The sequence below is a fragment of the Drosophila santomea genome, chromosome 3R (assembly GCF_016746245.2).
Source record: "Drosophila santomea strain STO CAGO 1482 chromosome 3R, Prin_Dsan_1.1, whole genome shotgun sequence".
Classification (NCBI taxonomy): Eukaryota; Metazoa; Arthropoda; class Insecta; order Diptera; family Drosophilidae; genus Drosophila; species Drosophila santomea.
In genome coordinates, this window is record NC_053019.2 from 13,283,595 (window position 1) to 13,295,454 (window position 11,860).

General features: G+C 44.0%; 3 protein-coding genes across 4 annotated transcripts; 2 read left to right on the plus strand and 1 right to left on the minus strand.

Annotated features, from left to right (window-relative positions):
- Positions 1-3,179: 3,179 nt before the first annotated feature.
- Positions 3,180-4,197, minus strand: LOC120451886. The gene has a single exon (XM_039635893.2). The coding sequence runs from the start codon at positions 4,075-4,077 to the stop codon at positions 3,292-3,294; it is 786 nt and encodes a 261-aa protein (XP_039491827.1). The 5' UTR covers positions 4,078-4,197; the 3' UTR covers positions 3,180-3,291.
- A 2,017-nt stretch (positions 4,198-6,214) lies between these two features.
- LOC120451980 lies at positions 6,215-7,399 on the plus strand. 2 transcript variants are annotated; one of them, XM_039636007.1, is made up of 3 exons: positions 6,215-6,351; positions 6,417-6,596; positions 6,661-7,399. In XM_039636007.1, the coding sequence occupies exons 1-3, from the start codon at positions 6,301-6,303 to the stop codon at positions 6,931-6,933; spliced, it is 504 nt and encodes a 167-aa protein (XP_039491941.1). In that variant the 5' UTR covers positions 6,215-6,300; the 3' UTR covers positions 6,934-7,399. The 2 variants fall into 2 exon arrangements, with proteins under 2 accessions (XP_039491941.1, XP_039491942.1); XM_039636008.1 differs by having other exon boundaries at positions 6,724-7,399.
- A 2,185-nt stretch (positions 7,400-9,584) lies between these two features.
- Positions 9,585-10,605, plus strand: LOC120452159. The gene is made up of 2 exons (XM_039636256.2): positions 9,585-9,765; positions 9,815-10,605. Exons 1-2 carry the CDS (start codon positions 9,678-9,680, stop codon positions 10,429-10,431), a joined length of 705 nt encoding a protein of 234 aa, XP_039492190.1. The 5' UTR covers positions 9,585-9,677; the 3' UTR covers positions 10,432-10,605.
- The last annotated feature ends 1,255 nt before the right edge of the window (positions 10,606-11,860 follow it).

Sequence of the window (11,860 nt, forward strand, 5' to 3'; positions counted from 1 at the left end):
TTGGCCCATCCATCCACACCTTAAATACCCAAATCAAAAAATAAATGGTAAACACTGGACGATCCCAGCCCCGAAACCGCATGGCCCCATGGAAACCAGGCCGAGACTCCATCGAAAAATGCTGATGATATGATATTTAGAATATTTTTTTCCCAGTCGGACGGGCAGGCAGGGATGTGTTCCTTGGGCTTGGGGTCTGAAAATTCCTGCAGAGCATGGCAAATATTTATTTAATGCTCCGGAGTGGACAGCCGATAGCCAGACATGCAAACCGAGGGGTTGGAAATACTACTTGTTTGCTTTTGCTGGTGGGGGTGCGGGTTGCGGGGTGCTGCCCCTGGTCTTTGAGAAAGCCCCTTTGTTTCGTTCTTGGCAACATTGTTGCTGTTGCTGCTTAGTTAATTTCTAGTCATCAACTGCAGAGAGGCTTTTGTTTGGCAAGCAGACAATAGCATATCACCGAGAAAAAACCCAAGGATAACGAGGTGATTATTCTGCAATGAAAAAATCTGCTTATAATAACTAGAAGGAACGGTGGGTAATGGTGTATTATTTAAAATTAAATTAATCCTATATATCATTACCTTTATTTTAATATTAAGAAAAAAAATTTAATCTGATTTTTATTTTTCCACGTGTGCTGACTAAGCTCTAAGCGTTGGAAGAGCTCCAAAAGTGCCAGCAAACAACAAAAGGGGCGTTCCGGAGGCGTGGCCAGTCCATTGTGAAAGAGTGTGTCTAGTTTTAAGTGCTTCCAGCGTGTATAAATCACATTGTTGAGCATTTTTACCGATCGTTGAGGCAGAGGTGCAGGTAATGTCTGCGCACAAAGGCATGCAATAAAATATTTTGTTGCCGCCAGACGTTTTAAGTGGATTTTGCAGACCACAAAATGGCTTAATAGGCGAGCAAAGGAGCCCAAACTTTGGGTTTCATTAGCATTAACAGGCGGTTGGCCGCTCGGCCGGCTTGTCAACACGCCCACATCTGAGAATCTGAGAATCTGAGAGTCGGAGAGCCCACGACCAGAAACAATATTTATGTGCAGGTTAACACGTGAGTGCGAGACTGCGTGTGTGTTTTTGGGTCTGTTTGCTCACAAACCTGATTACAAAACTCATAAAGTCGCCATGAAATTCAAACAATGCGTTACGTGCATCGAATTCTGAGAGCCGCACACACACAAAGGGCAAGATGAGAAGGTCCCACACTCACACAATCACGTACAAAGGACCCGTGCATAAGGAACATTTTGGTTTTGACCCGAGCAGTTGAAAGCGGATGTGTTAGAGCCTCTGTTTATTACATTTTGATTATTGCAATCTCGTTTCTCGGAACCCAAGCCCAAAACACACATCAAAGGATCTCAAACTGATTTAAAGTTGCCGAAAGTTGGCGAGAAAACAAATGGAAACATCGCTGAAAAAATCAAATCAGCAACTGGCGCCCAACTTTTGGCCACTTTAAAAGCATTTCAACTGCCGGCCAGCATGAATACAAATATAAATATTTATGCGAGTAGCCCGCAAAGCGATTTGTCAAAAGCGGTTCTTACTTGTGGATTATGAATACTTTGCTTGAATTTAGCTGACAGCAGAAAATTATTACACAATGATTAATATTTATTTGCCCGGGCCACTGAGCAGCGATTCCCTGCGGAATTTCTGGCCCGCAGTTGAGTTGAGTTGAGTCCAAGAAAGAGCCCACAACAAGTGACAATGTGCTTGGTGAACATAAACATTTTCTCCGCCCAGCTACTCCTTGCGAGCCGCTCAAAATGGCATTTAATTCAGATTTATGTCTTGCACGGCATTGTGACAGGACGAGACCAGCACAAACACAAACAGAGGCCAGCGTGTCCTGCGAAAATTATGATATTTGCCGGCCTCCAAGGAGCTCGCATTTGCCTTTGCCTTTGCCTTTGCCTGATAAGCTATCGAACAATAAAGTAGCCTCGGCCGTGATTGGGGTTCGAAGTTTGCGGCCAAGGCAAATAAGGATATGCGCAAATAAAATAGCAATAAATCAAAACGATTGACGATCTCATGATGCGGCTGGCCTCAGCGATTAAGGCCTCAGTGCCGAGATTTCGTCCCATATAAATAAATCGACTTGGGGTCGAAAAGTGATTTTGATTGTTATTTGTTTGCCGGCATCGGCATCGGCATCGGCATCGGCATCTTAGTTAGCTCGCCTGTCGACTCGCGACTTGACAAGCAATTTATGGCGATATATTATATACTATGGAGGCATCCATAATTTATGCCCAACTGCAGGAGAATCGCTGCAGCGGAAGTGCGAATCGGGCATCGGGAGCCAGGAATTCGCAGGGAAGCTGCCACTGTCAATAAGGAAACTTCATTATAAATTACCCAACTGACAGTTGCAGGCAGACGCCGGAGAATAATAATAATGGCAGTCCCGGCGAAAGTTAAAAGCCAAAGAAAACCCTCCTCCCCTTCGTCCATAGATGCTATAAGCTCTTACCCACCCCGGAGATTGTTTCAATCTGCTTAAGCGACCAAGTCGATGTCGGAATCGAAGGACCTAGCATTTTGGCCCCCAGGCAATCAGGCATGCAACCAGATCCGCGCCAGCTCCTGATTCGACCCCATCTGCCCACCGATTGTTGTGCTTAAAATTGCTGAATAATTGTGCGGAAGTTGGGAGCTGTTGCATTCTGGGATGAAAATGAAAAAGAATGAACATAGAGTGAGGGCGGTCCATGAATCACATAAAAAGCAAATGTCGCGTCGTTAGGCTAAAAGCTTTATGCAAATTTCCCATTGCTTCTTATCATATTCTCTTTGCTCTGCTGCAAGCTGAATGGAAATTTTATTGAACGGGGAACGACATTGCATTGCGTGGGTGGTCTGTACGTATGTATATCCATATATATTCGTATCCATATATAGTAAGTACGATATCAAGGGGTTAATTGTGTGGGGGGTCATTGTTGTGCAACAAGATCAAGTGTCTGCAATTAGGTGCAATTGTTTGAAAGGAAGTGTCATTTGGTTATGCATTTGAACACGCAGGGCACTTACAAACCCCTTTTAAGAGCATTATTACTGCAACAGCCATTCCAACGCTTATTGGATCGGTTAGATCGTGTCCAGCGAATTAATTAGTATGCACCATATGCCCTTGCGTGAATGGGGATGCTTACACTGAAAAAACAGGGGGATACTGAATGATTTAGTCAAAGAGAGGGACAAAGTTTGGAAAACTAGTTAGTAATTTTGCTGGTTTTCTTCATGACGTTGAACAGCTAGATGCACTTTATTCCCTTTACTTCTTTTGGACGTCCTGATGCATAGATGATGCTAGATTTGCGTCGTGATCAGGATTTTCCTGGACCTCGCCTGATTTAACCACTTTGTCAGCCTCCAATTTCTCCTCATCAGGTTCGAACTTGAGTTCAAAGGGAAAACTCAATCTGGGCACCTCGAAAGTGTGCACGTGGTAGTCGTAGTTGGCCTGATTTTCTGGCGGAGCCGGGCTAGTCTGTTTAGCTTGAGGATTCTGATCCAGGCCATGTCCCTTGTTTTCGTGGGTCATGTAGAGGGTGTGTCCAGCTTTCGCCTTCTGGTATGCGTCCTGTTCAGAGATACGCTTTGTGGAAGCATCTGGAGTTATGTCGGACTCGTCGATGAGTATGTTTATATCCATAGGCACGAGCATGTACGTTTCGCCAGTACTTTCGTCGAATTGAATCTGGCCTAATTGCTCGCGGTCCTCGTCTGAAATGCAATCCAACTTCATCACATTGTCCGATTTCCAGCGATCAATTTCCTTGGCGTCTGCCCGCTTGAACATATTCGATTCCGAAGACCCAGTGGCCACTCCATTGGGTGTGATCTCAAATTTGTGCAGAAGCGGTTGTTCTAGCTGGACAAAAGCCTCTGGCTTACCAGCCTCGACATAGACTTGCACATTATCCAGGGCCTTGGCTATGTTCCTTTCTTTCGATAGATCCCTCTGATCCTGCTGGCTTTCGTCCTTTATTTCCTCTGCCAGTATCTGCTGAAGCTTTAGCATCTGCTCCTTCGTCAGATTGAGTTCCTTTAGACTCATCGTGCCACTGAACCGTGGTAAGGATGATATATATTAGATATGTACACAAATAAATACGTTATAGGTATGTTTATTTCAGTTGTGGATGAAATTCGGAGTGGGAATAAATTGATGTGGATGATGAGTAGAAAACAAAGACCACTAGATAAAGTAATTGTGTTTTAAAGTAAAGTAAAGTAATAAGAGTAAAGTAATGTTAATCATCATAATTTCTTGCTGATGTTATTATACCCACAGACTATTTTATCTCTTTATTTATTTATAAGTATATCATTTTCAAGAATTTTTGGCAAACGCAAATGCAAAACTAGTTTTCCAGTGCAGTTGGTTCCTCCATTTGCATTGATTTGCTCGGCTTCTATTGTATGGATAATAGACTTAAATTCAATTATTGTTTAAACATATCCAGAGCCTTACCATCGTAATCTGAGACAAACAGTAGATGATTGCCCCGAGGGCAGGGGTACAATTAAACAGCCTTGTCCGCACATTACCGCTCACGTTTTATGGCCGCCGTTTAAAAATATTGAAAAAAAGCAGGGCAGGCACGAAATTGAAATGCCTGCCAACGGGCGCAGCTTTATTGGCACCCGTCGACCAGGAGCCGGGGCATTATCCTGCAGATGGCTGCGGTCACTGGACATTAGGCGCTGGAGGACAACCGGTGTCCGTCGACAAGGCCAGGATCATGGTGAACGGATACGGGCATTGTACATGAGATGGCGTCATTAAATACACATTACCCTGCCGGCACAGGAGCAACTCAGGAGCAGAAGCAAGGGCAGGAGCGGGTGGAGGGGAATGGAGGCAGTCCGGCGATAAAGGCACAACAACCGCCGAGCAACAGTCGGCCGGCAGGAGAATGGCTATTAAAAAGCAGCCCGGCCCGAAGATAGACATGGTCGGCTACAGTGGCAGACATAACAAATTACACCATTTCGACAGGCGTTTCGCAACAGGAAGGCAGTGTTGTTGAAGAGATTTTTCCTAGCTCTTAGCTATTTCTGAGTTGCATTCAAGGATATTAGGTATATGGATTATAAGCCATATATATAAGTGATTTTAAAATGTGGTCCATATCCATATAATGCTTTAAAGTAGTGTGTATATCTGAAACTCCATTTTAACCAGAATGTATCTTTTTCTTTGCAGTATTTGTAATTAATAATTTGACTCGCTTTAATATGAATATTACAGATGATCATAGCTTAGAGTAAAATTCAGCTTAGCTAAAAATTGTTTTCTACATTTAATATTTATTTATATAGCTACCTTTTATCCGCTATCGCCAGCACTGGATTGGCATTATGGCCGGTGGTTCGATGGTCGGTGTTCAGTTTCAATTGTGCCGGCAAACGTGACTCCAAATTGGCTGCCGGCGAATAATTCATACGAAACACTTTCGCACCGTGCGCCTTGCCATTAGCATCGTACCACTGCCCGCACCGTCCACCAACCACCAACCACCCACCACCCACCACGCTTCGCCCACAGCACAGCCACGCCCACTGGCGCCCAAAGGCGCCCACTTGGAGCCACAGGGTAGACCATGCCATGCCCCATGTAACCCCACGATTGCATTTACAGCAAATTATTTATGGCTGCGACAGACACGGAACAGGAAGCGAGTATGCGCTGCCAACTCCACGTCCATCAATATTTTATGAAACCCTGTCTGCAGAACGCTCCGCGCTGCTCGCAGCCGCAGGAATGGATGGGTTGGAGTCCTCGGAACAGGACGAGGGTATCTGCTTACATGGCTGCCTTGTGCCTTCTGCCGGCTGCCTGGCTGCCTGGCTGTCGATATCCGGTAGATGAGTATCTAAATTGCCTTTACTGTTGATGAATTAGCGCCGGCTGCCTGCCGCTTCCATTTGAGAGGAATGGGTGGCATTGCAAGTGCCTGCGTGGCGCAGATAAGCTTCCACGACGGGTGCAAATTTCAATTTGTTCTCGATGATTTTGCGCTCATCAAATAGGCTGGCAATCTAGGAAGACGGGAACACGACCTTGTTCGAAAGGATGTGAAGTGATGCCCGAGCTACAACAGCAATGAATCGGCAATTCATCAAAGGGATGCATCTAAAATTACTTCATTATCGTAGAACTGGATGTAATGTATTCTGTTGAAATAATACGCATTTAAAAATATGCATTAGCAGTCCTTGAGTTAAACATCAGTAACGTCTGCAGTATTTTTAAATTACCAGTTTAAGGTCCATTATGTTTCTCTCCCGCAAGGAAATCGTATCGTTATTGCTGTTCCTCACGGCGGTTAGTTGCACCTGAGTGCTATCTGATACCTGAACTTGTGACTCCCCCTGTCATCCGCTCCGCAGATCATTTCCGTGCTGAACGCGTCGGTGTTTGGGAACGTCCTGCCCCTCCACGTCAGTTATGAGCAGCTGGCCCAGCAGGTGGTCTGCGTGGGAACCGCCTACATTTGCCTGATTTACGCCCTGAGCACCTGGTTGTACCACTCGAATTATTCCAGGACCCGTCTGCACATGCGATTGGTGGTGGGTGGTCGTCCAAGTGGAGATGTAGTCTCATTTCGAACATATAAATATCCAATTTTTGCAGCTGTTGGCCATGCTTTTGATTATGATACTGTTTAACTGCTGTTCTACCTATTATTTCCTAAAGGGCGTTTCCTTTTCAAAACTGGGAGATTCCATGGAGCTGGTTTTCCTCTTCAGCAGCTTTGCAGTGGCCTCCAAATCGGTCAGCTTGAGCATGTCGGCCATCTGCGTGGCCCTTCTGATCGTGATAATGGTGATACTCATTGTGACCATCATCCAGACCCAGAGGAGACATCGACGGGACAGGGAGCGAAACCTCGAGTCGCAAAAGTAATAAACTCATCCTCATTCCCGTGGGAGTGCACATTAAGTTTGGTTTTCATGCAACGCCAAACATTTCATGTCGCTGCAATGTGGTGCCGCAGCTGCAATAATATAAATATTGCACTCGTACGTCGTTTGGCACAGACAGACACGAACTGCTCACCTCATATATTTTTGCACCCTTGACACACCGATTCTGTCTGTGTGCTTTCTTCGCAGGTGATATGAAAAAATATAGAAAAGAATCTCTGTCATTGCTTATCCAAGTCGCAGTGTGCATGCTCTGATGTCAAGGAATGCCTATATGTGTAATTGTAGAACACTTTATAATACTTGTATATTTTTGTAGTTCTATGTTATAAGTGTTACTAAATAGGATAGCAAAAATGATATGGCTTTTTCAGATCCCTAGTCGTTCTGGGTTACTAATAAAAAATATTATTTATGAGCCATTTGGTATCATTAAAAACTTAAAAGCCAATACTCGTACGATAGTACATATGTAAATGTAGTGTGCTTTTTTTTCGATTGTGAGAAATGCCTTCAGACGGATGCAGTCGATGTGCGAGTGCTTGGGCACCATCAGCTCCCAAAAAATCCCATTCTGGCCAGGATAAGTATGTGCAGTGAAACTCATAAGGAAGACAAGCAGCCTCTTCACTTCGGCCTGTGTACCATTGCATTTTGCATAATGAAGCCGGCAGACAGTGCAATTTCCAGCAGCAGACAAACGAAGTTAGGCAGGAACTTAAAGACTTGCCGAGGCGGAAAAGTTAAAGTAAGCTTTTCAGCACACGGAGGAAGGGGCTGGTATTTTGGAAAGGGGTTTTAGGGGCGTTGGAGTAGCCTAATTACGCTCCAATGGCTGCCCATCAAAAGTGACAGTTGGCAAGGCAGGGGCTTACAATAAAATTTCAAGTTAAGTTATTGCCGCGCCGCTGGCAAGAGCAACGCAGTATACTCAGTTGAAAGTAATTCCAAATTTAATTGCGCACAATTTAGAATGGCGAGATGTTGGCGTGCGTTTAATTAACTGAAAAATAACATAAAAAGCAAAACGAAAACAAAGCCCAATGACAGCCGCGGCGCCAGTGGAAATGCTTAATGTTAAATGCCAACTAATTAAATTTCGGGCATGCCAGCGAAGTTGACTGGAGTTGAACTGCCGAATTTATTGTTGCATTTAATGGCCAGCGCAGGCGGTTGTCCTTGCGCCATCGCTCGGCCTTACCACTTTTTATTGCGTATACGCAGTGAGGGTCCCATCGCGTATACGCAGTGTATTACGCCCCCCAGTCACAGCATGCAAATGGCCAGACCAAAGGATTCGCTTTGTGGACAGGAATATAGGACGCCAAATGACGCAGAACCACTGGCATTGCGATTGTAATTCCGATTGGGCAAACGTCAGTTTCTCTGCGGTCCGTCGCCAAATGAAGCCAATAAAATGTCCTTGTTCGCACGCAAACGTGCGAAAGTGATTCATGTAAACTGATAAAAATTTAATCATATTTCACGTATTAACACGTAATTATTAATGCCTGATAAATGTCGGCAGTTGGTAAAATGAGAAAAAGTCGCTATTAATATGCATTATTTTCCCCTAGTTGTCAACTCACTGGGTAAATTAAAAGCGCCACGAGTTTCGAGTATACTTTTGTACGCATACCCATATTATGATAGCACTTTAAAAATATTTTATAGATGGTCTGAAAATCTTAAATTTAATTATATTTTACCGCGCAACACTCTCACTTGTTTTTAATCAGAACCAGAGCAGGGTATTTTACACCACTGCGTAATCGGTCTTTATTTAATTCTGTTCGAGTGTGTAATTTCGCTGTGAAACTTCACTTTTATTATTATTGTTATTGTTATGTGTGCGAACGCCTGTCGGCGGGTTTATTTGGTGCAGCCCGCGCTTTATTTTCTTTTAATTATGTACTCAGATCACAAATGTGGGTCAATTAACAAGCAGTCGATGGCCCCCATCGATGTCGAAAATTCGGAATTAAACAATGCCGCAGACGTGCTGCCAGGACAATGCAAGCAATTGTCAGAATTTAAATACAGCGGCAGCGGACCGCGAAGTTTCCACTCACTATCCGGTTCAATTTTCGCATAAATTATGTCGCCATATGTCAGACATCTGGCGAATGCTACGAATTTCGATTTTCCGCTGTTTTTCCGGAACTGTCAACTGCTCGGCGTGCGTAGGTCGCTATTTTGCGATCCTTGGTCGGACGGCAACAGCTTCTGTCTAATTGCCATTGGCATTAAGCCAAATGATTTACTGGCTTTAATATAAATCACTCAAAGTCTGCAAAATTAAACAAAATCTGGTAAAAACTATGTAACGATGAGAAGCTGTCATTAAAACATCCCACAGAATGAAAATCGCTGAGAATTTTGCCTTTCTTATGTTAATTATTTTAATTCTTAAAGTTAATTCAAAATTTTTAAAACCAAGTTAGCTTATAGGGTATTTTATTTACCGATAATTTTATTTAATTTGATTAATTTGCTTTGTAATGGGATCTACCAAAATAGTTTCAGTTAACATAAGATAGATCGCAATCAAGTTCCTCGATTATTAGATACCTGTTATGCACTTTTCAACGAATCGAAACGGGTATAAATATTTTAAAGTGAGACGTTTGTTATGACTAGGCTGTCACAAATTTGCCAGGCTCAATAATATATTTATCTAAGCTGAAACATTGGTTTTAAAGCTCAAAAAAAATTCAATTGATAATGGAGGCTGCTGATCGAGTAAATAATCAACCAAATCACATAAATGAAGAAATGGCAGCGAATGGAGCTGCCGAGAACCCTAATCAAGGTAAGGCATTCCAATTAGATGGCAAATTATTAATATTTATGTTGAGTAGGTATGGGGAATTCAAAGGGGGCGGCAGACTTGTTCAACGCAAAAGTCAATCAGCAGCAGAAAAAAAGTGGCCAAGATGCCAAAGGGATCGACTTGCCGGGAAGTGCCCGTCGTCGTCGCAGGAATTCGCATCTGGATCCCTATGTGTGCAATGAGTGCCACCAGTATGTGCGTGGTGGTGTAGTCACCATCTGTGGCCATTTGTTTTGCTGGACTTGCCTGTGGCCCAAATTAAGTGGTACTCCAATGCCGAGCTGTCCACTCTGTCTACGCCATTTGGTCATGTACGAGGACATCATGCCCTTCCACGGAGAGGGCCCCCATGCCCATCAGAGGGACGGTAATGTCCCGGCCCAGCCTGGCTCAGTGCCTCGTCCAACGGGACTGTACCCCTGCGACTCGGAGTACCCCAGCTGGTTCACGGTCAACGATCCCAAAGATGGGACGCCATCGGGTTTATGTGAAGAGAGAAGCATAGAGAGGGATCTCTACTGCGTGCTTAGACTTCTGCCAATGTTGTACCACAAGATCGGGGATCAGATTGGCTTTCTCAGATGGTTCCAGTTGGGATGCGTGTTGACCATATTTCTGCTATGGTTCGCAATGTCACTGACCTAAGAGCGAACTTGTGTGACTAAACTTTATTTTTATTGCAATTTAATTATTTGTTAATTGGAGGCGAGCGCTTTTTGGTCAATATCTTGTGAGGTTGGACAAACCGTAATAAATTTCTGCTTGTGCTAAAAGTTGTTTTCATAAAATCGGCTTAAGTGACAGCAATATTATAAATAATTTGAGTCTATTATTATCACTATATATATAAATATAATTTGTAGTTTACATTAAGGCAAGACATTTTCGTTGGAATCCTCTTGCATCTTGAAGGAAACGCAAAAGTATTTTATGAACTCTCTGGCCAAGTCAAAATTGTTAAATGCAACATCGCAAAGTACCAGGGCATCCTGGACAGCTGAAACAATAAATTCTTGGGCAGTTATGAACCCAAGCCAAACTGTGAGCGAAGTTAAGCTGCTTAAAGTCGAAACTTAAAGCTTTCCACCTGAAGAGTATTAAGGGAAACGACCGAAGACTTTGGCTAATGAACCATGGTCAACTGAATATTCGGGGAATTGGGTTAGCCCAATTGAGTTGTTATCCGACTTTTGTGGGGGATGGACACTTGCTGACAGCTTTGTTGGGGAATCGGAGTTGCGTGTCGGCCTTGGCGGCTTGGCTCTGGGCAATATTTATCATTAATTAAGTGATTGCCGAGAAATCCGTAAGGATATATAACCGAAAGCAAGCGTCAGAAGTTAATGCGGCCGCTAGGTGGAGAAAGCGACACGGACTTCGAAAGGAAGCGGATGCAGATGCATCCTGTGATTCAGCTTTATTATTGCAGCTTAAATGGCATTTGCCAACAGCAGCGTGCTTGTGTGCGTGCTTGTGTGCGCTTATGTGTGCGTATGTGTGAGTGTGTGCATCTGTGTGCGTGTGGGGAAAATGGAAAATCCTTTCTCCGCCTTTGCGAGGACATGACAATGTCCGCTGCAGCAACACAGAAAATTGATGCGTTTTAAATTGCATTAAATTCCATGGAACGTAATCCCAGCCACTCGCACACAGACACGCTCACGAAAGCCAGCTCTGTGTGCAAATTAAATTAATTTTGTTTGCCTTGTTCTCAGGGCGTCTGGCGTTATGACACTAGCTCCAAGCTTCAAGCTTCAAGCTTGAAGCTCCCAGCCTCGAACCTCGAGATACATGTATCGATTACCGCGATTTTAACAACTTTCAGCTTTAGTTTCTGCCAAGTTCCCGTTGGCCAAGTTAAGCGGCGTCTGCGATCGGCGTCTGCGGCAGGGCAAATTTAGCAGTAATTAATTTAAATCAGCAGTGGCTGCAGGAAATGCAAAATGCCAAATGCCGGGACTCCAGACTCTGGGGGCATCATTAAAATCTTCCGCCTGCTGAACAACAAAGCGCTAGTAAATTGCTCGTCACGAGTGCTACTTTGTTGCCTTTTGCATTTCGCATTTGCCTCTCG